Source organism: Capra hircus, chromosome 11, assembly GCF_001704415.2.
Source record: "Capra hircus breed San Clemente chromosome 11, ASM170441v1, whole genome shotgun sequence".
NCBI classification, from domain to species: Eukaryota; Metazoa; Chordata; class Mammalia; order Artiodactyla; family Bovidae; genus Capra; species Capra hircus.
The window spans coordinates 229,131-256,066 of record NC_030818.1 but is presented as its reverse complement, the minus strand read 5'-3'; the positions used below and the strand labels follow the sequence as shown (position 1 = coordinate 256,066).

The window sequence follows — 26,936 nt, the reverse complement described above, 5'->3', positions numbered from 1 at the left end:
GAAATGCTCTTGACCTTCAGGTTGAGACTAAGTCTGCCTGGGGAGCTGTTTTTCCCTCCCTTTCTTCCTTCTTTCCCTCTCTTCCCACCTCTTCCCTTTCTTTCTTCTTTTCTTTATCGTTTTCTTTGCTTTTCTGCCAACTCCTGCTCCACTCCTTTTTTTCATCTTTCTGAGTAGAAAGGAGAAGTAAGGATTAGGGCGTCGTGAGTCAGTCGTGCAGCCAGCAGCAAGGGCCAGGCAGGAACCAGTCCTGTGAGGCTTCCTCCAGTCTTCTTGAGCAGGTCACTTTGTTCCCTCTGAGGCCAAGTGTCCGTCGGTGTGCAGTAGAGACAACGCCGCCTTCTCCTGCAACCCCTTGGGTGGTTGTGTGGGAAAGGGAGGTGGCAAGGTCTTTGAAAGGACCTTATACTTGTTATCAAGGTTTTTCCCAATTAGAGCCTTCTGTCCGTTCCATTCCTTATGCAGTGCAAACTCAGCATCTGTCACAGTAGAAACACTGTCCCTGATTATGTTACCAACTGCCTCCAATATAATGGAAATCAACTTAAAATGCACTATGTGAGAGTTGCAAGTTAAGTGTTATTTGGGGCAAGATGAGAACTATAGCCCAGGAGACAGCACCTCAGATAACTGAGAAAATGCTCCAAAGAAGCAGGGGGAAGATCAGTATATGTGTGAGTCTGGCAAGGAAGAATACATGCAATCAAGTACGTATTGAACTTTTTTCAGTGGGTGTTGAAGGTCAGCAGCTGCGGCAGCACATGATTTAATCCTTTCGGAGGTGGATGGCAAGTGCCAATTTGTAGTTGACACAAAGTGACTCAGAAAAAGACTTAATCTGTGCCAGTGATGCACTCAGTGGGGACACTGGCAGAGTGCAGGAGATGGGCCCTTATGCCTGAGAGGCAAGCGACTCCCTACACGTCTGTATAAGAACCATATCTGATGCCCAGATATCATTTCTATTGGTCTCCCCCAGGAGTTTAGTTATTTGAGCCTTGTTGACTATTCTCTTTCCATATATGGGTGATCAAGCAGTGGTGGCTTGATCAACAGGATTTAAGGACCTAAGTTGTCAGAGTGCCCTCTAGGGATGGAGACACCCTCCCTCTGCCTCCCAGTCCCCCAGACCAAGCAGATTCCCCGCTTAGGAAATGGCCAAACCAGAGCTCTTATCTTACAAATCAGGCTGACGCTGGCCAGACTTGTCCTAACTCATGACAGTAAAGACTTTTGTAACTTCTCCGTGCAAATGACAAAAGCAAGTCGGAACTTCTGATGAATCAGTGGGAAAATAACTCACCCGAAAATAAACCAATTACAACAGCAACTTAACTTCTCTAAAGACATTTAGGTACTTTGAGTGACAAATGGGGAAGCAGGAAGTTTTGCCTGCTTTAATGAACACTTCAGTAATGAATGGTGTTTCTACGTACAAATCTACATTAAAATGTAGATTTTATTTTCTCCCTTTTAAAGCTCTAAGGACAGAAGTAAAACTGCCAATACTATTTAACGTTAGCATGCCTAAATTACCCAATTCATTTGTATTGTAACAAAATAATTATTTTTGGAAATTGTGGCCCAAAGATCACTACTTTAGAATGTTTTCATGTAAAATTTACTAAAAAACCATTGAATTTTCACTTATAGTATGTGAATTTTATGGTATATACGTTATATCTCAATAAAATTTTTTAAGTTTTAGGACTTTGCTCTACCAGATGTTTCGTTCAGATCCTCCTTTATCTCTATCTTGGTGAACTATGGCCTGGTGAAAAGCAAGTTCTTAAGGACTCCTCAAAGTGATCAGTCCATGGTTATTCATTTTTGCTTAACCATTCAAGAAATTAGACAAAACTTGCAGTTTTTACAATGTTTTAAATTAAGATAGTTTAAACATATAGAAAATTATACATATTTATATAATGTAGGAAATTAGAATATGCCACCTCAAAATATGCCACTTTGGCATAAGGATAACTTTTTTTTCCAATATCTTTTATCTTTAAAACAAAATCTTATTAGAGTATAGTTGCTTTACAATGTTGTATTATATTCTGTTGTACAGCAAAGTGAACCAGCTCTGTGTATATCCCCTCTGTTCCCGATCTCCTCCCCATTCGGGTCACCACAGGGCATTAAGGAGAGCTCTTCGTCCTATACAGCAGGCTCTCATTAGTCATCCGTTTCATACGGAGTAGTGTGTAAATGTCAGTCCCATTCTCCCCCCTTGGTGTCTGTTCTCTACATCTGTGTCTTGAAGGATAATTTTAAGTGAGAATCAACAGATGCAGATAGAAGGCCTCTCAAGCTTCCCTTATCTGACTAAAAGCAGAAACCTCTGGAATATGTGGACTTCCATAAATCTCCTTTCCAGGGCAAGTTTTATGGCTACAAAGCAGACAGAAAGTCGGGTCTGATATGGACCTGCATAACTGAACCTTACTCCTTTACCTTCCCCCAAATGTTTACCTTCTGCTCTTTGCCACTTCCCTCTATCTTGTCACTTCCCTACAAATTTATTGTTCTTTATTAAAATACTCTGTAAATCCCAGGTACCGACCATCCCTTTGAGTTACTAATCACAGAGTTCTCCTATGTATATGCGTAATACATGTGTTAATAAACTGATTTTCTCTTGTTAACATTTCATCAGTCTGATTTGCAGGGTCCCAGATGAGAACTTAGGACCACAGAGTAAAAAGTTAAGTTTTTCCTCCCCTATAATAGAACTCCGGAGAAGGCAATGGCACCCCACTGCAGTACTCTTGCCTGGAAAATCCCATGGACGGAGGAGCCTGGTGGGCTGCAGTCCATGGGGTCGCTGAGGATCGGACACGACCAAGCAACTTCACTTTCACTTTTCACTTTCAGGCATTGGAGAAGGAAATGGCAACCCACTCCAGTGTTCTTGCCTGGAGAATCCCAGGGACGGGGGAGTCTGTTGGGCTGCCGTCTCTGGGGTCGCACAGAGTCGGACATGACTGAAGCGACTTAGCAGCAGCAGCAGAATAGAACTCATGTACCCACCTTCCTAAATTCACCAGTATGAACATTTCACCAGAATATGGTCTGTCTTGGTAAATGATTGTGTGGACTTGAAAAGAATGTGTATTCTCTTGTTTCAGAGTTAAATGTTTGATTAAGATTAATCAGGTCAAGTTGGTTGATTGTATTGTTCCAGTCAATTATATCCTGACAGATTGTTTTGTTTTATTTCTGTCAATTATTCAGGGAAGATAATTGAAATCTCCAACTATAACTGTGGATTTTTCTCTATTTCTTATTAGTTTTCCCTTCATTTGTCTTAAGCTCTGTTAATAGGAACATAAATGTATAGGATCGTTACGTCTTTCTAATGAAATGACCTCTTTATAATTATGAAATGACCTTGCTATATCCCTTATAATAGTCTCTGCTGTGGAATCTACTTTGTCTGATGTTAATATAGTCACTCCAGCTTTCCTCTGTACTGTCAGCAGGTCATATTATATTTCATTCTTTCAATTTTAACCCACTTGTGTCTTGATATATAAAGCGCCTTTCTTGTAAGTGGAATACAATTGGATACTGTTTTTTTAATCATCTGATGGTTTTTTTTAAAAACCATCTGTTTTTTTAGCTGCTGCCTTTTAATTAGGGTGGATAAACATGTATGGTAGATAAGCCATGTATGGATGTGAGAGTTGGACTATAAGAAAATCTGAGCATTGAAGAATTGATGCTTTTGGTGTTGGAGAAGACTTTTAAGAGTCCCCTGAACAGCAAGGAGATCAAACCAGTCAATGCTAAAGGAAATCAGTCCTGAATATTCGCTGGAAAGACTGATGTTGAGGCTGAAACTCCAAAACTTTGGCCGCCTGATGTGAAGAGCTGACTCACATTTGAAAAGACCCTGATGCTGTGAAAGACTGAGGGCAGGAGGAGAAGGGGACGACAGAGGATGAGATGGTTGGGTGGTATCACCGACTCAATGGACATGAGTTTGAGTAAACTCCGGGAGTTGGTGATGGACAGGGAGGCCTGGCGTGCTACAGTCAGTCCGTGGGGTCGCAGAGAGTCGGACAAGACTGAACAACTGAACTGAAACATGATTATTGATACACTTGGGTTTCAGTCAGTCAGCTTGCTATGTGTTTTCTGTTTTATCTGTTCTTAATTCACTTTATTTACTTTTTCTGCCTTCTTTTGGAATAATCAAATTTTTTATGATTTTATCTCCTATAGGTTGTTAGCTATATCTTTGTTTTTGTTCTTCAAGGTTTATAGTAGATATGCTTAACTTATAACAGCTTCTGTTAAATGATTTAAAATGTAGTATTAAAAGTCTTACAGTGGGGACTTCCCTGGTCCAGTGGTTGGGAATCCAGCTTCCAATGCAGAGGATGTGGGTTCAATCCCTGGTCAAGGAACTAAGCCTGCAAGCCACAACCAAGAGCCGACACAGCAAATAGATAAATGCCCACTCATAGCAGCCTGGAATTGACAGTGTAATTGGTGCCTTCGGCCAAGGACTAACAGGTTTGACTAAATAAATATTCCAGCTTGGGCTTCTCTGGTAGTTCAGTGGTAAAGCATCTGCTGCCAGTGCGGGAGACATGGGTTCAATCCCCGCTCCAGGAGGATCCCACCTGCCCTGGAGCAGCTAAGGCCACGCACCACGGCTACTGAACCTGCGCGCTGGAGCCCGGGAGCCACAGCTGCCGAGCCCACGGACTGCAAACGCTGAAGCCTGTGCACCCCAGTTAGGGAGCACCCCTGCTCACTGCAACAGAGAAAAGCCTGTGCAGCGGGGAGGACCCAGCACAGCCATACATAAGCGAAAAATAATATCCCAGCTCCCTCGTCCCTGTGAGCTGACTCTGAGGCATGTGCCTCACGTTTCCTGCAAGTCTCTCTGTGGGATACACCCCCACTTGCCTACAAAGATGCTGACTTGACAACTCCCCCTGTATTTTCCTTCCCTGTCACGTTTCCTCACTCCCTGTATCAGTGTGCTAGGGCAGTCAAAACAAAGCGCCACAGGCTGGGCCACTTAAATAACAGAAATTTATTTTCCTAGGCTTCACTCAAGGGGTCAGGGATCAAGGTACTGGCAGGTTTGGTTTCTTCTGAGGCCTCTCTCCTTGGCTTGTAAATGGCCGTCTTCCCCCTATGTCTTCACGTGGTCTTTTTCCTGTGTGTGTCTGTGTCCTAATCTCCTCTTCTTACAAAGACCTAGTCATACTGGAATTGTTGTTCTTTAGTTGCTAAATCGTGTCTGACTTTTTGTGACCCCAAGGATTATAGCCCTCCAGACTCCTCTGTCCATGGGATTCTCCAGGCAAGAATTCTGGAGTAGGTTACCATTCCCTCCTCCAGGGAATCTTCCCAACCCAGAGATCAAACGGATGTCTCTTGCGACTCCTGCATTAGGAGGTGGATTCTTTACCACTGAGCCACCAGGGAAGTCCTGGGCTCACCTGTGTGACTTCATTTTTACCTTAATTATCTCTTTAAAGGCCCTGTCTCCATATATAGTTGCATTCTGAGGTATTGGAGGTTAAGGCTTTAATATATGAATTAGGGGGTGGGGATTACAATTCAGTCCATGACATTCCCCTCCTGGTGTTTACTGCACCTCTCAAATGAACTGCTCCCACCTAAATCCTTATCTCAGGACCTGATTTTGATCCTGCATGGCCTTGGTCTGCAGTGGCTGGAAGCATGATCTCAGCTCTGGCCAGAGACTGAAGTCAGGCCGTGACGGTGAGAGCCCGAATCCTAGCCACTAGACCAGTGGTCAGTGACAAGCCCCTGGCCCATACGGCTTTGCAGGAAAGGAATTTCCACAAAGACAAGGAAAGTAGTGAAATAAGTAGAATTTATTAGGAGGAAAAGGATAAACACACAGGTGGGCGCAGAGAGAGAGCTGTGCCCGCATGGTGGTTCGGATCACTTATGTGGGGCATTTCCTCCAGGTTGCCTTTGGTCATCTCGCTTTGCTTGCTTCTGAATCCGTCCTTGGTTTTTGTCAGAGTCCTCCCGTGTGTGCACATGCATCTCTTAGTCAAGATGGATTCTAGAGAAGAGGCCTATGGGTAGGTTGACATTACTCCCTTTTCGACCTCCAAGGAGCCTTGCTGTGCATGTACAGTCAGGAAGGTTTCCTTGACTTGGAGAAAGAAATGTGTGGTCTCTTATCTGGGCAGGGCTTAGCTTCTCTCCTCTTAATCTTGGCGTATCTGTCCACAGGGGACAGGCTCCAGCTGTTCAGCCTGGGGCTCATCTATTTCCTGCCTCACTTCTGGGGGAATGCTAAAGAAATGTCTAAGAAATAAAAGCTCTTGAAAAGAAGTAAGCAAATCCCCCCAATACACTCATGATATCCACACTTCTGGGCTTCACCTTGTATTGGTGGTACAGTTGCTCAGTCATGTCCTACTCTTGAGACCCCATGGACTGTAGCCCGCCAAGCTCTTCTGTTCATGAGATTTCCCAGGCATTTCCCAGGTTCCTCTCCAGGGGATCTTTCAGACCCAGGGATTGAACCCATGTCTCCTGCATTGTAGGAGGTCTCCTGTATTACAGGCGGGCTCCCCTACTGCAGGTAGATTCTTTACCAACTGAGCCACCAGGGAAGCCCTTACCTTGTGTTACATTGTACTATTGACCCCTTCCAGGTTCATTTCCTCACAGTGATGGAACTACACTTGGTAGATCTCTGTATCCTTGTCCAGGCAGTGCTTGGAGGTAGAAAATACCAATTTTACTTGATTTGCTTAAGTCAGTGATGTTAGTTATAATCTTTCTTGGAAACTATGTCATAATAGAAATGCAGAAATAAAAAAAAACATAAATACCACTTGTTCTTTAATAATGTAAAATCCCTACTATGTCCATTACCAGCAATCTGTACAAATGTGTGATAAATAGTACTGAGTAAGGCACACAATGTTTGTTGACTGATTAAAGTTTTAATGATTTATTTACTTATATAATTGATACAATTGTATTTTTTTGGCCATTGGGCTTGCAGGATCTTAGTTCTCTGACCAGGCTCCCAGCATTGAAAGTGCAGAGTCTAACCACAGGACTACCAGGGAATTCCCATGGTTTTAATGATTTAAATTATGTATGTATGTATGTATGTATGCATTTATGTATATCATCATCAGTTGAAGTGGAAGATGAGAACTCTGGATTAAAAAGCCATTTAGACAGTGTTTTCTATAAAATATCTTCACTCTGCGAATGTTACCTACTGGAGAGAATTGGCTAGTGTTCCACTAGTGCTCTTGAATTTTGATGGTTGTATAACAAGGGGTCTGTATGAAGTGTTCGTTGTTCTTATTGTTTTAGTCACTAAGTCGTGTCCGACTCTTTTGTGACCCCATGGACTGTAGCCCACCAGGCTCCTCTGTCCATGGGATTTCCCAGGCAAGATTACTGGAGTGGGTTGCCATTTCCTCCTCCAGGGGATCTTTCTGACCCAGGAATTGAACCCACGTCTCCTGCATTGGCAGGTGGATTCTTCATCAATGAGCCATCAGGGAAGTCTGTGTGAAGCATTAGTAAACAATACAATTTAGATAGAACAGAAAAATATATGATATACAAGTTTCTTGTGAAAAGGAACAGTTAGACATTCAATCTAGCTAGTCACTTTGTAGAATGTTTATTTCGAGTTTATCTGAAGTTTCCTCATGATTTGGTTCAGGTAATGCATTTCTGGCAGGAAAACCACAGAAGCGATGCTGTTTCTTTTCAGGGTATCATGTCATGAGACATATGAAGTCAATTTGTCCCACTCGTTGTGATGTTAACTCTGATCGTTAAGGTGGTGTCTGCCAGGTTTCTCTATTATAAAATTACTATTTTTCCCTTTATAGTTAATAAGTGTTTGTGACAGATACTTTCTTATCAAATTTTTAATTTTAGAATCCAGCTGATGATTCTTTCTGAATTAAGTCTCAGTTCAGTTCAGTCACTCAGTCATTTCTGACTCTTTGTGACCCCATGGACTGCATCATGCCAGACCTCCCTGTCCATCACCAACTCCCAGAGCTTGCTCAAACTCATGTCCATCGAGTTGGTGATGCCATCCAACCATCTCATCCTCTGTCGTCCCCTTCTCCTCCTGCCTTCCATCTTTCCCAGCATCAGGGTCTTTTCCAATGAGTTAGCTCTTTGCATCAGGTGGCCAAAGTTTTGGAGTCTCAGCTTCAACATCAGTCCTTCCAATGAATATGCAGGATTGACTGGTTTGATCTCCTTGCAGCCCAAGGGACTCTCACGAGTCTTCTCCAACACCACAGTTCAAAAGCATCAATTCTCTGGTGCTCAGTTTTCTTTACAATCCAACTCTCACAGCCATACATGACTACTGGAAAAACCATAGCTTTGACTAGACGGACCTCTGCTGGCAAAGTAACGTCTCTGCTTTTTAATATACTGTCTAGGTTGGTCATTCTTGCCTGAAAAATTCCATGGCTAGAGGAGCCTGGTGGGTTACAGTCCATGGGGTCACAGAGAGTCAGACACAGCTGAGCAACTAACTTTCTTTCTTTCTTCTTTTCTAGGTTGGTCATAGCTTTTCTTCCAAGGAGCAAGTGTCTTTTCATTTCATGGCTGCAGTCACCATCTGCAGTGATTTTGGAGCTGAAGAAAATAGTCTCTCACTGTTTCCATTGTTTCCCCATCTATTTGCCATGAAGTGATAGGACCGGATGCCATGATCTTAGTTTTTTGAATTTTGAGTTTTAAGCCAGCTATTTCACTCTCCTCTTTTACTTTCAAGAGGCTCTTTAGTTCCTCTTCACTTTCTGCCATAAGGGTGGTGTCATCTGCATAACTGAGGTTATTAATATTTCTCCTGGCAATCTTGATTCCAGCTTGTGCTTCATCCAACCCAGTATTTCACATGATGTACTCTGCATATAAGTTAAATAAGGGTGACAATATACAGCCTTAATTTATTCCTTTCCCAATTTGGAACCAGTCTGTTGTTCCATGTCCAGTTCTAATTATTTCTTCTTGACCTGCATACAGATTTCTCAGGAGGCAGGTAAGGTGGTCTGGTATTCCCATATCTTGAAGAATTTCCCACAGTTTGTTGTGATCCACACAGTCAAAGTCTTTGGCGTAGTCAATAAAGCAGAAGTAGGTGTTTCTCTGGGACTCTTGCTTTTTCCATGATACAACAGATATTGGCAATTTGATCTCTGGTTCTTCTGCCTGTATATTCTTTGCAGCCAAACACTTATATAAAAAATCATATTATTTGCAGGCAAAGATGGAGAAGCTCTAGACTGTCAGCAAAAACAAGACCAGGAGCTGACTATGGCTAAGATTGTGAACTCTTTATTGCAAAATTCAGACTTAAATTGAAGAAAGTAGGGAAAACCACTAGACCAAATTCAGGTATGACCTAAATCAAATCCTTTATGATTATACTGTGGAAGTGACAAATAGATTCAAGGGATTAGATCTGATAGACAGAGTGCCTGAAGAACTATGGAAGGAGGTTCGTGACATTGTATATGAGGCAGTGATCAAGACCATCCCCAAGAAAAAGAAATGCAGACAGGCAAAATGGCTATCTGATGAGGGCTTACAAATAGCTGAGAAAAGAAGAGAAGTGAAAGGCAAAGGAGAAAAGAAAAGATATACTCATATGAATGCAGAGTTCCAAAGAATAGCGAGGAGAGATAAGAAAGCCTTCCTCGGTGATCAGTGCAAAGAAATAGAGGAAAACAATAGAATGGGAAAGACTAGAGATCTCTTCAAGAAAATTAGAGATACCAAGAGAATATTTCATGCAAAGATGGGCACATTAAAGGACAGAAAGAGTATGGACCTAACAGAAGCAGAAGATATTAAGAAGAGGTGGCAAGAATACACAGAAGAACTATACAAAAAAGATCTTCATGACCCAGATAACCACGATAGTGTGATCATCCATCTAGAGCCAGACATCCTGGAATATGAAGTCAAGCGGGCCTCAGGAAGCATCACTACGAACAAAGCTAGTGGAGGTGATGGAATTCCAGTTGAGCTATTTCAAATCCTAAAAGATGATGTTGTGCAAGAGCTGCACCAATATGCCAGCAAATTTGGAAAACTCAGCAGTGGCCACAGGACTGGAAAAGCTCAGTTTTCATTCCAATCCCACAGAAAGGCAATGCCAAAGAATCAAGTATGACAGTTACCAAATGATAATTTTCTAACTCCATTAATTCTTTATTTGTTGGTGTCTTACAGTAAGGAAGAGGTTTTCTTTTCTCTCTTATTTATTTAATCATTTGTGTATTATTATTTATTTAATATTGAAAATAGACATTAAAATAGGTGTGAGGTGATATCTTATTGTGGTTTTAACTTCCATTTCCCTGATGGTTAGTTATGTTGAGCATCTTTTCACGTGCAGCTGCATTTCACTCTTGCCTAGGGTGGCCTTGAAAGACAAGGTCGAGGATGAAATCCTGTCCACATCTCCAGGGTGGGGCATGGGGATAGCGTCTTTAAGCAATGCATCTGGTTATTCACTTTTCATAGAAAGAGTTGTCTGAAGTTGAAACATACATGGACTTATGGGCAGTGGTTAATGGCTTGGCTGGCTGGTCAAGAATCGGGAGGAAAAAGATCAGATGTGAGAGAAGGTCTGGGATAGAAGCATGGGAGTGGATCAGTGGAAAAGGACATAAAGTGTCCTCCATTAATAATAATAATGGGAGCACCTACCATGGAAGAGGCATTAGATGGTGATATGATGGTAACCACCACTGCATCTTTTAAATGCAGCACTAATTTCTGCCATTCCCCCCAGGAGATAAGATGGTTTGGTCAGTGGGGCAGATTCAGAGGCTTCTACTTAGCCATCTCCACTAAAACAGCTCTTCTCTTAGACACCAAGAACCAATGTTAGACAGTGTTAGCTATCAACTATGCATATTCCAATTATACTATCTGGAAGCAGGAAAACTACCAGATGTGGGTCTGTGGACCCAATAGATCGAACTATGGACCCAGACTCTCTTTATTACCTGGCCCCTTAGGCCTTCCATTCCAATAGGGAGCCAATACCAACTCCGACTCTGTCCTATATTCCTTGAATTGTTTGGGTATCCCTCTTTCCCCAATGTACAGCTGCTCAAATGAATTATCCCTGTGTGGAGCCCTCTGGTCCTAGATCTCCTAACTTTTCTTCTCCTCCAGATGTTCCACAACTCACTTATTCCAGCCAGGAACCTTGGTTCCTCCCTTAACTCCTCTCCTTCCTAAGCTCCAATATCTAATCAATCACCAAGGGTTTTTTTTTGTTTGTTTTTTTTTTTTAATCTCCATCTCCCATATCTGTGGAATCCATCCAAATCCCCATTCTCATTGAAGCTTCTGTGGTTGAGACCATCATCTCTGAATTACTGTAATTTATTCTTCACTGATCATACAAACCATTGATGTATTCTTAACTAATCATCTCATTGCCCTTCTTAACACAGTTTCCATAGGATAACCAAAATGATCTGGTCACTTCATCCTCCTTGCTTAAGAACCCTTACTGCCTCTCTGATGTCTTAGACTAAACTGCTTAGGAGGACCCTGATTTTCTACTACTGTTTAAATATTCCCAGTCTTCCCACTGTCCATCTCACACCAATAACTAGTCATCTGGTAGGTCTTTCTGTTCCTCTAGGCCCTTGGCATAGGCTATTGTTTCCATCCACATAGCAATGATATCAACTACTTGTTGGGAAAGGCACAGATGGAATGCACATGCAATCTTTATTATGCATTAGGCTCTCCATACAGTTTTCAAGTGGCTCAGCGGTAAAGAATCCGCTTGCCAATACAGGAGACACAGGGGATGTAGGTTCGAACCCTGGGTCAGGAAAATCCTTTGGAAGAGGAAACAGCAACCCATTCCATTTTTCTTGCCTGGAAAATCCCATGGACAGAGGAACTGTGGGGTCGCAAAGAGTCTGATATCACTGAGCACACACATACTGCACTGCTGGCTCTCAATAATTACTGGCTAAACAAGTGACTAGCAAATGGATCAGTTCCTGGTGGCTCAGACAGTAAAGAATCCGCCTGCAATGTGGGAGACCTGGGTTTGATCCCTGGGATGGGAAGATTCCCTGGAAGAGGGCATGGCAACCCACTCCAGTATTCTTGCCTGGAGAATCCCCATGGATAGAGGAGCCTGGAGGGCTACAGTCCATGAGGTTAGAAAGAATCGGACACAACCAAGCAACTAAGCACAGCACAGGGTGACTGATAAGGCCATGTCCTCTTGACTATAAATTGGTCATATTTTACATTAATGATTGTTAAAACTAGGATTTCATTCTCCCTCTGGACATTATTTACATTTAATAATAAATGAACAACTGCAGTGCTCTTTGACAGCAAGACATTTGTTCACTTTTCACAGTTGAAAATGCCTGGTGAAGTAAACAACTAAGACAGACAGAAGCTTTACCCCTCTGAGCTTTAAACAGTAACCAGGCAACTTCATTCGTTCTAAAAATTATTAACCATCTCACTGACAATATATTCACAATACAGTGCCTTGGGTTCAACTGACCCGACCTCAAAGCACTTTGCAGGCACTCACCATGAATTTAGAAAACAATTTGTTTCCCATGAGATGAGGGGCTTGGGGTATGAACAAATGCAAAGGATCCAAGAAACTGAATCACACAGAGAACTTTAACTAGTAGCTAGTAGCTCCACCCTATAAGCCTCTGTCACCCTGTTTGTTTAACCTATACACTGAACACATCACGAGAAATGACAGGCTGGAATCAACATAGGCGGGAGAAACATCAACAGCCTCAGATATGTGGATGATACCACTCTGACGGCAGAAAGCGAAGAGGAAGTAAAGAGCCTCTTGATGAGGGTGAAGGAGCAGAGTGAAAGAGTTGACTTAAGACTAAACATTAAAAAAACTAAGATCATGGCTTCTGGCCACATTACTGCATGGCAAATAGAAGGGGAAAAGGTGGAAGAAGTGACAGATTTCCTCTTCTTGGACTCCAAAATCACTGCAGACAGTGACTGCAGCCATGAAATCAGAAGACGATTGTTTCTTGGCAGGAAAGCGATGACAAACCTAAACAGTGTGTTGAAAAGCAGGGACATTACTCTGCTAACAGTGGTCTGTATAGTCAAGGCTATGGTCTTCCCAACGGTCACATATGGTTGTGGGAGCTGGACTGTAAAGAAGGCAGAACGCCAAAGAATTGATGCCTTCGAACTGCGGTGCTGGAGAAGACTCCCAAAAGCCCCTTGGACAGCAAGGAGACCAAATCAGTCAATCTTAAGGGAGCTCAACCCTGTTTATTCACTAGAAGGACTGATGCTGAAGTTGAAGCTCCAGAATCTTGGTCATATGTGTGAACAGACGACTCATTGGAAAAGTCCCTGATGCTGGGAAAGATTGAGGGCAGAACGAGAAGAGGGCGTCAGAGGATGAGATGGCTGGACTGCATCAAGGATTCAATGAACATGAACTTGGGCAAACTCCAGGAGATGATGAGGGACACGGAGGCCTGGCGTGCTGCAGTCCATGGATAGGAGAGTCTGGACACGACTGGGCGCCTGAACAACAACAAAAGTTGACCACAGCCACGTGGAGATTGGGACCTGAGCTTTCGGCCTCTGGCTAAGGCCACCTCCAGCTCAGGCAGATTCAGAGCCCTGCCTCCCCTCCCACCTGCTTCCACACTCCTGCCCAACGCTGAGCCCCGCCCCTCGCCTCCTCTGCCGGCTCCTCTCCCTACCTGGCCCCGCCTTCATACTTGGACCCCTCTTCCTCCCCGCCCCTTTTCCTTTCCACGCTCGTGCCACGCCCCGTCCAGCCCTGAGCCCCGCCCCTCGCTTCCACTCCCGACCCCCGCGTTCACATGAGCCTGGTTCAGAGCTCCGCCTCCCCTCCCGCCCCGCCTTCACACTGAGGCCCAACCCCTCAGGGCCCCGCCCCTCGCCTCCCCTCCATGCCCCGCCTCCCCGCCTGGCCACACCTCCGCGCTCGGACCCCACCCCTCCCCCAACTCTCCGCCCCGGCCGGCCCTGAGCCCCGCCCCTCGCCTCCTCTCAGGCTCCGCCTCCCCGCCTGGCCCCACCTCGACGCTCGGACCCCACCCCGCCCGTCCCCCTCTACTCTTCACGCTCTGGTCCCCCCCACTCTCCGTCCCCGCCGGCCCTGGGCCCCGCCCCTCTCCTCCTCTTCAGGCCCCGCCTCCCCACTGGCCCCACCTCCACGCTCTGGGCACCCCCTTCCCGCCCCGGCCGGCCCTGAGCCACGCCCCTTGCCTCCCCTCCAGGCCCCGCCTCCCCGCCTGGCCCCACCTCCACGCTCGGACCCCACCCCGCCCCGCCCCCTCTACACTTGACGCTCTGGCCCCTCCCCCTGCCCCCCACTCTCCGCCCCAGCTGGCCCTGAGCCCGGTCTCCACGTCCCATCCAGACTTCCTGGGCCCGAACCCGCCTCCCGGGGGCGGGCCTGCACCAGGTGTGGGCTTGCGGTGCGGCGGAGCGCCAGGTGCGGCTTCCGCGTAAAGATGGCTGCCGCCTGCCGCGACGGGGTCTGGCTCCCGGCCCGCCGCCGCCTTCCTGCCGGGCGCCCGCTGCTGCGCTTCGCCCTGTGCCTCCTGTGCTGCGGCCCGGCGGCTGTGGGCGCCGTCCCCGAGGTCGGGCTCTGGACCGCGACGATCAGTGACGTAAGCGGAATGTCGGGACCGAGGCGAGGCGCATCTCGGGCCCGCAGGGTTCTCTGGCCCCCGCTGGGATCCAGTCCCTGGCTTGTTCGTCTGGCCAGGCCTGCTCTGGGCGCCCAATAGGTTTCCTGGGCCTTTTGTCCGCTGTGGGCGGGGAGCGCCCCCTCCTCCGGCCAGACCTGGCCTATGGGGAAGACGAGTCAGGCTTCTGTGCAGGGGCGCGGCTCTCCCTTCTGAACCCTGTTAGTGAAAATCATCTTTCCCGTAGTCCTGGCCTCTCGCTCTGCTCGGACAGCCTCTGGCTAGATCAGGCCCTTCTTTATTCAGACCTGAGCCCTGAACCGCTTGGCACTCCTAGCGGCATCTTTGGATTTGACCCCTCGTGCCGGGGTGCAGCCACAGTGCCACACCCGCGTGGCCACAGGAAGGACTTTCCAGGGTTTCAGTTTCTGCATACATTTATAAAGCGTGTGCGTCTTTATTCCTCTCTTTCTCTCTCTTCCTCCCTCCCTTTTTCTTCCTTCTTCCTTCCTTCCAGAAGGGAACAGGCAACAGTCATGCCACTTTCCCTCTTTCTGGGTTTCTGAATTTCTCTCAGGCTCCTATCACAGTTCTGGGAGTATGTGTGGTTGGGGGGCGGGGGCGGGACATTTGCAAGGCTAGTCCGGAGGCTGGAGCCCATGGAAACTCTTCCTTTCCAGGGCAGGCCATTTGAGAACTTGACATCCGGAAGTTTCATGTCTTATGTTGTGGGAGGAATGCCGGGGTAGAATTTTGGAAAAATTTGCTAAAGAGGGACAGGAAATCGAAGAGGCCTTACTACCACTTTTCTAGAGTCAGATGATTCATCCATCTCTGTTTGAGATGAATATTTTCCACATGTATAGAAGCGATGTCTGAATTCTTTTTATTAATTTATTTTTATTTATGGCTGCGCTGGGTCTTCCTTGCTGCGTGTGGGTTTTCTCCGTTTGCTGTGAGCGGGAACTACTTCTAGTTGAGCTGCTCAGGCCTCTCATTGCAGAGGCTTTTCTTGCTGTAGTGCAGGGTCTTTAGGACTGGAGCTTCAGTAGTTGTGGTGAGCCTGCAGCATATGGGATCTTCCTGGACCGGGGATCCAACCCATGTCCTCTGCATTGGCAGGCAGATTGTTAACCTCTGGACCACCCGGGAAGTCTGGATGTCCAAATTCTAAAGGCAAAACTTACATTTTGAATTCCTCAATCAGAAAAAGAAAGTAATGTAGGAGACTACAAATTCTTTATATAGCACAAAAGCTACATAGAGGCTAGAGTATGTATCTTTCTGAATCTTTAAGACCCACTGCAACCATTTGTTCCAGGATTTTCCTGGGTTGGTGCCCTATTTTGTGTACCAGTCATAGAGCCTACGTGTCTCCATTATTGAATTTCTCTGAACAGTTAAAAGCAAAATTCAGAGTGTGAGGTAAGGGAGTTAGAAGGCGAGGTTCAGAAAAAGAACAAGACTGGCACTTTATAGAACAGATCACCTTCAATGAGGCGAGAAGGGGCAGCAGTCAGATTGGTGAGCTGCTGCACCAACCCAGGAAAAGAGTGAGTTTGTATCGGCATGTATGTGGAAGGCTACTGTCTTAAGGGGGCCTGTTCTTCTCCAAGGTAGTTCAGAGTAGTTATCTCCTAAACGGCTGGGGCAAAGAATTCTGGAGCTTGGCCAGAGGCTGGACCGCCTGGGAGCTGGGCCCAGCTAGGTATAATCAACCTTAACGTCCATTTTTCTTTCTTCCAGTGAGAGAGTTCTTTGTTTTGCATAGAATGGTGGGGAGGACCTGGAGGGGAGTTTTAACTCCAGGCTATTTTGAGCCAAGTAACTTTACTTCAACAGAGAACCACACTTAAGGTTTCCTGCTGCTTCTGTAGTGAATAGCATAAGCTAAGTCAGAATAAATTGGAAATAAATTGGCTGCAAACAGACTGCTTTACCATACTGTTAGATAAAAGACCAGGACACCAAAAGAGTGTCTAACAGGCTTTTTAATGGCGAAGCGCTCCGGGTCGGGGTTCCTGGACCCGAACGAGGCAGGTCGAGGAAGTCTGCGACCGGACCATGTTGGGGGTGGTTTTTATAGGTTCGTTGAGAGGGATGGTCAGGCTAGATGGACGGGGGTTTGGATAGGTCGCCAGGCCGAGGCGTCGCGGGCTGACAGGTCCTTCTGCATGGCTGGGGTGGGGCGGCTTTAGCCGGCGAAGTGTGCTGTCATTGGTCCCTGGAATCTGGGAGGCTCCTTCCATTAGAGGAGGGGCGGCCCATCATGACCCCCGGGGTCCAGCTTTACGCATATCTGTAAAGATCTTTGCCAAGTACACTTTGGATAGGGAGATTTCTAAAGCCATGGGGAGAAAATAACTTTGCTTCTTGCATGAGAAAGAAAATTTTTCTTTGGATCCCGTATAGTCTTTATTTTTGTTGTTTAGTTGCTGAGTCTTGTCTGACTCTTCTGTGAGCCCATGGACTGTAACCCGTTAGGCTCCCCTGTCCATGGGGTTTCCCAGGCAAGGATACTAGAGCGGGTTATCATTTCCTTCTCCAGGGGATCTTCCTGACCCAGGGATCAAACCCATGTCTCTTGCATTGGCAGGCGGATTTTTTACCACTGAGCCACCAGGAAAGCCCCACGTGATCTTTAGTCCTGTGTAGTTCAGGACAGTAGCAATCCATAAAGCTCTTTGCAAAGGGGAGGCTGATGTTTTTTTTTCCTCTCTCCTATTTTAATTTGTCACAACTTGTTATTCAGCACTGGAAAGGAAAGTGTAGTTTTCTTTCATTTGTCCTGCAAATTCATCCAGAGATGGTTCTTCCGATTGTAAAGGCTAACAGTTTAAGTGCCTGCCTACCATGTGCCATGCACTACACTGGCCATCGCTGTTGGAAGGATGTGTTTTAGACACAGCCGCCTCTCTCAGGAAGCTCACACAGTGATAGGGAGAGCAGATTCGTGGGTGGTAATTACACACATGGTGGCATTCTTGGGATATTACTGGAGCACTGAGGAAATCACCTAACCCCACTTTCTGGAGTTGGTGCCTGGCTGACTCTGAAAGGATGCGTAGATGAAGAGGGAGGCGGCGAGTATAGCGGCAGCCATGTAGAAACTCTTGGTGAGTCTGCTGACAAGGCAGGAGTGTTAGTTGGGATTGGACCACCATAAGCCTTCCATCCGTGAGCTTGGCCTTGAGCTTGTGGACAGGGGTCTCAAACTCAAGGACCTGTGGGGGCTGAGGCAAGTCCTATCAGTGAGTGAAGCAAGTTAGGTTTGGGGCTGGTGGGGAATGCTGTGAATTGCAGATGACATGCCACTGCTGAAGAGGGTGCTTGCCATTCAGCTCTAGCTGTGGATGCTGTGGGGCGGTCGGCACAGTTTTTATCTTTTCTGGCTGCACCACACAGCACGTGGGATCTTAGTTCCCCAACCAGGTGTCAGTCCCACACCCCCTGCAGGGAAAGAGCAGAATCTTAACCTTTGGACCTCCAGGGAAGTCTGTATATTTCTACTGTGTCAACTAATTCAGAAAAAGTTTTAAAAGGCTCCTTGTGGGCCCAACACAACCCATTTTGTAGGTTGAATTTATATGTTGGCCACCAGTAGCAATGTGGGAGTGTGGATGAGGGCAAGCCACGGAAGAGTTTTAGACATACCTGCTAATCATGGTGGCTGTTACCCAAGGGTGAGTTGTAGGCGCCAGTCTGGAGGCAGAGGTCCCAGTTAATTGCAGAAGCGTAGGCCTGAATCAGGGCAGTGGTGGCAGGAATGGGGTGGGTGTTTGCTTTGTCACTCAGTCGTGACTGACTCTGTGGCCCCATGGACTGTAGCCTTCTAGGCTCCTCTGTCCATGGGATTTCCCAGGCAAGAATGCTGGAGTGGGTTGCCATTTCCTCCTTGGGGGGCCTCCCCAATGCAGGGACTGAGCCCATGTCTCCTGCGTTGGCAGGTGGATTCTTTACCACTGAGCCACCAGGGAGGCCCTGCAGGAATGAAGGGAAAGGGCTAAATCTGAGAAGTGTCTGTGAGATAAAGGAGGCGTGCCTTGGAGACGTGCTGATGGAGGTGAGAGACCAGAAGAAACCATGACTTGGGTGATTGGGGATGGCATAACCTACATACAGCCAGGCTGGTCAGCACCGGGAGAGCTGGTGAGGAGCAGAGGGGGAGGCGTCTGCTTAGTGCAGGTGAAAGAGGTTAACGCGTCTGCCTGCAATGTGGGAGACCTGGGTTCAACCCCTGGGTTGGGAATATCCCCTGGAGAAGGAAATGGCAACCCACTCCAGTACTCTTGCCTGGAGAATCCCATGGACGGAAGAGCCTGGTGGGCTACAGTCCATGGGGTCGCAGAGTCGGACACGACTGAGCAACTTCACTCACTCACTCACTCACTCAAATGTGGACAGTATTGGACATCCCAGAGGGCATGACCTCTGGGTAATTGGGTATGTGGACGTGCAGCTCAGAGGAGGGATCTGGACCAAGGTTTTATTGATGTTGAAACTGTTGAGGAGGGATGGGATTTCCCTGGTGGTCCAGTGGTTAAGAGTGCACCTTCTAATGCAGGGGGTGTAGGTTTGATCCCTGGTCGGGGAATTAAGATCATACATGCCTCAAGGACAAAAACCCCAAACATAAAACAGAAGCAATATTGTAGCAAATTCAATAAAGACTTTAAAAAAGAATGATCTGCATTTAAAAAAAAATCTTGAAAAAAAACCATCAGGGAGGGAAAAGGGTTATCAAGAAAGAACCATTTCTCCTATCACGGTTTTCCTGTAATTCCTAACCACTTGTTCGTTTAACTTAATCTCTTCCCACAGAATTTTTATTCTTGGTGAGGGCAGACATGGATCAAAGGAAATTAGTCCTGAATATTCATTGGAAGGACTGATACTGAAGCTGAAACTCCAGTACTTTGGCCACCTGATGGGAAGAACTTGATGCTGGGAAAGATTGAAGGCGGGAGGAGAAGGGGACGACAGAGGATGAGATGGCTGGATGGCATCACCAACTCAATGGACATGAGTTTGAGCAAATTCCAGGAGTTAGTGATGGACAGGGAAGCCTGGCGTGCTGCGGTCCATGGGATGGCAAAGAGCTGGACACGACTGAGCGACTGAGCTGACTGAGGGCAGACATGAAATAACTAGCTAGTACAAGGTTTCATTGTGCTTGTGTTAAGGGATGTAAGGAATGGGTCCCACGAACCTTGGAAGGGAGGCCTGGCCTGGTATGGGCCCTGGTGGAAGATGCCCTGAGGAAGGGGATTTTGAGCTGGGCTTTCAGGGGTCAGAAGGAAATAACTAGAGGAAGAGTATTCAGGTAAGTTTCAGGTTGACCACTAAGGTCCTGAGGGCTGGAAGGAGCGTTATGCTTCTGAGGACCAGGCCTTGGCCACACCAGGCCCTGGGAGCCCCAGGGAGATCCGGTCTGTTGCGAAGAGACAGTGTGTGGCAGAGCGCGGTGGTAAGGAGTCTGCCTGGCAGTGCAGGAGACGCAAGAGGCGCAGGTGCGACCCCTGGGCCAGGAAGATCCCCTGCAGAAGGACACTGCGATCCGCTTCCTTATTGCCTGGGAAACCCCATAGAGGAGCCTGGCGGCCTACGGTCCGTGAAGTGGCGAAGGGTCAGACATGACTGAGCGCACACACAGAGAGGGTGGTAAGCCACAGCTCAGAGAGAGGGTCAGCTGTTCTATCAAAGATGCGTTTATGTTGATGCCAGGAGAGCAGGCGCAGGCGCACAGACACGCAGCCCTCCCTCAGCCCCTGTGTGCTGCTGGCCTTGGGCTGTGAGCCTTGTGGGGCGTCACGTCCGCTGCAGGGAGTAGATTACACGGGACAAGGCTCTGAGCCAGGCAGTGATGGGACTAGATTGATGGGTTGCTGTGTTTTTTCTCTTTTTGACCACACACTATGTGGGATCTTAGTTCCCTCACCAGGGATCAAGCCTGTGACCTCTGCATCGGAAGCATGTTGTCTTAACCACTGGACCACCAGGGAAGTCCCAGATTTACATTTAAGTCTACAAGCAATAAATGCTGGAGAGGGTGTGGAGAAAAGGGAGCCCTCTTACACTGTTGCTGGGAATGCAAACTCGTACAGCCACTATGGAGAACAGTGTGGAGATTCCTTAAAAAACTGGAAATAAAACTGCCTTATGACCCAGCAATCCCACTGCTGGGCATACACACAGAGGAAACCAGAATTGAAAGAGACACGTGTACCCCAATGTTCATCGAAACACTGTTTATAATAGCCAGGACGTGGAAGCAACCTAGATGTCCATCAGCAGACGGATGGATAAGAAAGCAGTGGTACATAAACACAATGGAGTATTACTCAGCCATTAAAAAGAATACATTTGAATCAGTTCTAATGAGGTGGATGAAACTGGAGCCGATTACACAGAGTGAAGTAAGCCAGAAAGAAGAACACCAATACAGTATACTAATGCATATATATGGAATTTAGAAAGATGGTAATGATAACCCTGTATGCGAGACAGCAAAAGAGACACAGATGTATAGAACAGTCTTTTGGACTCTGTGGGAAAGGGAGAGGGTGGGATGATTTGGGAGAATGACATTGAAACATGTATAGTATCATATATGAAACGAATTGCCAGTTTAGGTTCAATGCATGATACTGGATGCTTGCGGCTGGTGCACTGGGACGACCCAGAGGGATGGTACGGGGAGGGAGGAGGGAGGGGGGTTCAGGATGGGGAACACGTGTATACCTGTGGTGGATTCATGTTGATGTATGGCAAAACCAATATAATATTGTAAAGCAATTAACCTACAATTAAAATAAATTTATATTAAAAAAAGAAAGTAGAAAAAAATAATCGATTTGGTCATAGTGGGGAGTGAAAGGATTGTTGTTGTTCAGTTGCAAAGTCGTGTCCGACTCTTTGCGACCCCATGGACCGCAGCACTCCAGGCTTCCTTCACCATCTCCCAGAGTTTGCTCAAATTCATGTCCGTTGAGTCAGTGATGCCATCCAACCATCTCATCCTTTGTCGTCCCCTTCTTCTTTTGCCTTCAGTCTTTCCCAACATCAGGATCTTTTCCAGTGATTCGGCTCTTCGCATCAGGGGGCCAGAGGACTGGAGCTTCAGCTTTAGCATCAGTCCTCCTAGCGAATATTCAGAGTTGATTTCCTTTAGGATTCGTGGTTCAGTCTTGCAGTCCAAGGGACTCTCAAGAATATTCTCCAGCACCACAATTCAAAAACGTCAGTTCTTTGGTGCTTATTTTCCAGAGTACAGTAGTACTTTTAGACAGTAGAGAGAGATGTTTTTAACAAGCTTTTTCTGTATCTGTTTTTAAAAATACGTGTGTATGTGTGTATTTTGGCTGGGTGAGTCCTCGTTGCTGTGTGAGGGCTTTCTGCAGGCGCAGCGAGCAGGGGCTACTCTACCTGCAGTGCGTGGGCTGCTGATTGCGCTGGCTTCTCCCGCGGGGAGTGCGGGCGCTGGGCGAGCGGGCGCTCGTGGCCGCCGGGCCTAGTTGTTCTGCGGCATATGCAGTCTTCCCAGGTCAGGGATCAAACCCAGGTCTCCTGCATTGGCAGCTGATTCTTATCCACTTACCACCAGGGAAGTCCACTATATTTGTTTCTTAATTTGGCTGCACCGGGTATTAGCTGTGCTTAGTTAGCTAGTTACTAGTTAGATGTGGGATCTAGTTTTCTGACCAGGGATCACACCTGACCCCCTGCTTGAGGAGCAGGGAATCCTGCCTAGCCACTGGACCACGAGGGAAGTCCCTAACAAGGTCTTTCTATATTTCTTTGTTTCTCATTACAGAAATCAGGACCTTTGATATTTAGGAAAACTATGTTTAACTCTACTGAGATCAAGTTTTCTGGTAAGTATAATAAGCTAATATAATACTGAAGTAACAATAAATTATAAGTAAGCAACATATAATCTAATATATTAGTATAATATAAACTAAGATGACACATTATGATATTATGTACTTTAAACTAGGCAGATGTGTTTGGGTGATTATAACATTTTAAAAGTCTCTTGATCCAGTAGAAAATGTAGTTATTTTCAAGAATGGAGTTTTCTAATCTTGTCTCAGAAAATGTAATATGAATCATTCTTTAAAAATTATAGTTAAAGCCTAATAAAGGAATCTTCAGCAAAAAAGTATTTCACCTCTGTGAAATTTGACTTTGAATCCTTTTTAAAGTACAATAAATTCTTTTATGGATATAGGAAATGTCATGATTGTGATGAAACTTTGTGCCTCTGAAATCTGTCTAAATATACATGATTCTAGTATGAAATAAAAATTATTAGACACTGATATTTTAATTAGGATTTTAGGGGTTATGAAAGCGAAAATACTGCTCGGGACTCTTGTCTGTGTAAATACCGATATGTCATGACTAACAAGTCATAGAGGGAGAGGTTTTCAGTATGTTTAGTGGGTTTCCAGGCTTTCCTAGTGGCTCAGCAGTGAAGAACCCACCTATCAATGCAGGAGATGCGGCTTCGATCCCTGGGTCGTGAAGATCCCCTGGAGGTGGAAATGGCACCCCACTCCACTATTCTTGCCTGGAGAATCCCATGGACAGAGGAGCCTGGAGGGCCATAGTCCATGGAGGTGCAAAGGGTCGGACACGACTGAGCGATTAAATAACAACAAGTGGGTTTACACTGGATCTCAGTGTTTTTTATAAACTTAGTGGGTTTACTGTGCTCTCACGCCTCTTAGTGTTTCCAGTAAGTTGACTAGGTCAGTTGGTCACCAGGACAAAAGTCTGGGGATAAGGAGTGGTTTTTTTTGTTGGGTAGAGCAACTTGGCTTCATGCACTTCACAGCCATGCCCATTTCTCTCTCATGCCATCCTCTGATAATCTGTTGGGCTGTCCTGCCCTGTGTGGTCTCTGCTGATGGAAGTAGGCGAGTCATTAGCTAGAAAGCAGAGGCGAATTCAAAGCAGCTCCCTGAGATCATAGATCTTCAGTTGGTGATAACAACTTGGTAAGAAGAAATCAAAGCCCAAGGTGGGTGAGGAAAAGATTTTGGCATCTCAGTGCTTTAATAAATTCATGTCACAGTGTCTAGACAAGATTTAAAACACTGGTGCAGACAAAAAAAATTCTGTGGGGGAGTAAAGGTTATATGGACCGGTGAAACAGAGAATTTGGTTTTTAGGCTCAAGCGGTAAAGAATCGCCTGCGGTGCAGGAGACACAGGAGACATGGGTTCAGTTCCTGGTTTGGGAAGATCCCCTGGAGGAGGAAATGGCAACCCACTCCAGTATTCTCGCCTGGAGAATCCCATGGGCAGGGGAGCCTGGTGGGCTACAGTCCGTGGGGGGCGCAAAGAGTCTGACATGACTGAGCAAGCATGCAACCCAATGTGAGTGTCTGAGATCAGGCTTGAAGTAGATCACAGTTTAGTATTAACATATCTAAAGGGACAAAGAGTGAGGCAGCAGGAGGGAGTTAGGAACAAAGGCATTTTTTTTTAAAATGAGGGTTTAGTCCGGTGAAAGCTGGCAGTGCCTCAGCGCTGGTGGGCAAGAAGTCTTGAGCTGTGACCAAAGCTCTGACAGGTGGCTGGCAGGGGTGGGTGCACCGGAGCCTCCTGCTCTGCCATGCTCCCTTCTCGCCAGGCAACCTCCTCGTCACACTGGGCGTCCAGGAAGGCTTGTTGAAGAGTCAGTCGACCGTTACATGTCTGCTGTATAGTTACTATTTATTTTAAGTGAGCAATTGGGCATTTGGGTTTATACATGTGCAGCTGTAGTGCGAAAGCGGAGACAGCATCTCTGAGTTCTCACAGAGCAAAACTTCAGTGCCTGCAAAGTTAAGCATTGGTCCCTTGGATGTGTGTCTATGCTGTTTGGTGGATCCGACATCAGGCTTTCCCCTTGGTAGCTCAGAGGTTAAAGTGTCTGCCTGCAATGTGGGAGACCCAGGTTCGATTCCTGGGTTGGGAAGATCCCCTGGAGAAGGAAATGGCAACCCACTCCAGTATTCTTGGCCTGGAGAATCCCATGGATGGAGGAGCCTGGTGGGCTACAGTCCGTGGGGTCACAAAGACTCCGACACAACTGAGTGACTTAACTTTCACTTTCTTTAGGTGACCCCATATTCCTTAGCAAACTGCCTCAGGCGGTCATACTTCTGCCATACCCTCATGCCTCCTGGGCCTTTGCTGTCCACCCACGTCTTCCCTGGGCGGACTTCTGTTCTTTGCTCGTGAGCCTGCTGGGGCCCCATTCTTCACGCCCACCCGACTGTGTTAGGCCCCTTGCCCAGGGCTTGCTTAATCCACTCTTCTCAGCCCCCTCCTCCATCAAAGGTGCCTGTTTAACTGTTAACTCTCCTCTCCCCTAATTCCTCTTGTCAAGCATCCAGGGATTATTCTGGTTTACCATTATGTCCCTTCCTGGCACACAAGGGCTACTGACTCAGTAGTTTTTGGGTGGATAAGTCAGTGAAGAGAATGTTTCAGAGTGAAATAAACAGTGACTGAGCATATCTGGGTACTCAGTTTATTTTAACACTGGACTTAACGTATAGATGAAATGACTAGTCTTACAGCAACATTTGGTTCACTGTGATAATGTAATGAACTTATCTGTCCATTTTGTGGCGACTTTTTGGAGGAATTAGGTAATACTTTACTCATTGTTTTCTTAAGGTAGCCTATTTTAAATTGAATTCTTGAAACCTGAAATTTAAATTGGGGTATATAATATTGTTTACAATATTGTTACTACAAAATGAGACTTTCTTTTTCTAAACAGTTAAGTCATTCAGTTGTCCCAGGCCTGTGAAGTTTACCATAGAGTGGCATTTGGAGCATCATACCTGTCACAATGAATATTCTGAGTTGGAAGTAAGTAAAATGCAAATTTTAAATGAGTGTAAAGCTATGAAGGAAAAATTACAGAGTATAAAGATTTATTTGCTCATTAAGTGAGAAGTCTAGAAATAGAGACTGTAGTTTTAGAAGTGCCACAGATTTATTTGGGGACTTAACAATAAATGCTTTAATTATGTCAAAATATATGCTTTCTGAGAATACAAGTCTATCAGTTTCCTTGTATCTTATGAAAAACATTAGTAATTATTTAAATCAGAGTTATAGGAACCATTGATAAAGGGATTGTGAATCATACATAAATAAAAGCCAACTTAATTTAAAGAAGAAATGTAAAAACTTCATTCATCTTAGAGAATGAGTAGCAGGGAACCTAGGGCTTTAGTGCGGATGAGCAGATCTCATGAGTATGAGTAGATCTCATCAAGAGGTGAGGAGGGAGACGGGGGAGTGTGAGAGGAGGAGAAAGAGGCCAGGCAGGGTCAGTGTGTGCTTCCTAAGGAAATCACAAAAATATTCACTTAGATTGCATAGGACATCAGATTTAGGACATTTAATGTTGATACTATCCTATTAGCTGATAAATCTTATTCAGATTTTGCCAGTGTCCCAAGAACGCCCTTTTTAGCAGCTTTTATTTTTTCTTTCTTTTTCTGATACAGAATCCAATCCAGGATCACATTGTATTTCTGCAGGGTTTTTTTTTTTTGGGCGGAGGTCGGGGGCAGGGGGTGGCTGTCATTCATGACATGACACCAATCTGTATAATCGATTTATTTTTGTAAAATGTCCCTCAATTTCAGTGTTTCTCACATTTTCTCATGAATAAATTCAGGTTATATTTTTGTCAGACATACCATACCCTGGAGAAGGAAAAGGCAACCCACTCCAGTATTCTTGCCTGGAGAAGCTCATGGATAGAGGAGCCTGGCAGGCTACAGTCCATGGGGTCACAAAGAGTCGGACACTGCTGAAGCGACTTAGCATGCACGCACTAGAAAATACACTGTTTTGTCCCATTTTTGATGATGTTAATTTGCTCAGTCAGTTAAGGAAGTTTCTGTCAGTTTTCCACCGTAAAGCTGCTACTTTCCTCTCTGTTGTCAACAATAATTTGTGAAGCAATACTTTGTATTTACACGTACGTATCCTGTGTTTTCATCGGTCCTTGTTTTAATGTTCTTTGATTCTTGCTGGATTAGTTAGTTGTTAGTGATGATTGCTGGGGCTTCGCAGGTGGTGCTACCAGTAAAGAACCCACTAGACAGTGCAGGCAGATGTAAGAGGTGCAGGTTCGAACCCTAGGTCGGGGGGATCCACTGGAGAAGGGAAGGGTAACCCAGTCCAG

The 26,936-nt window shown here is 45.9% G+C and overlaps 1 protein-coding gene across 2 annotated transcripts in view; it reads left to right on the top strand.

The window, feature by feature from the left end:
• TMEM87B (transmembrane protein 87B) overlaps nucleotides 14,426-26,936 on the top strand; it is a 50,349-nt gene continuing 37,838 nt past the window's right edge. For both annotated transcript variants that reach the window (XM_018054802.1, XM_005686408.3), the window contains exons 1-3: nucleotides 14,426-14,711; nucleotides 22,543-22,603; nucleotides 25,512-25,603. In XM_018054802.1, the coding sequence (XP_017910291.1) occupies nucleotides 14,553-14,711; nucleotides 22,543-22,603; nucleotides 25,512-25,603 (312 nt within the window). In that variant the 5' untranslated portion in view covers nucleotides 14,426-14,552. The remainder of the gene's footprint in view (nucleotides 14,712-22,542; nucleotides 22,604-25,511; nucleotides 25,604-26,936) is intronic.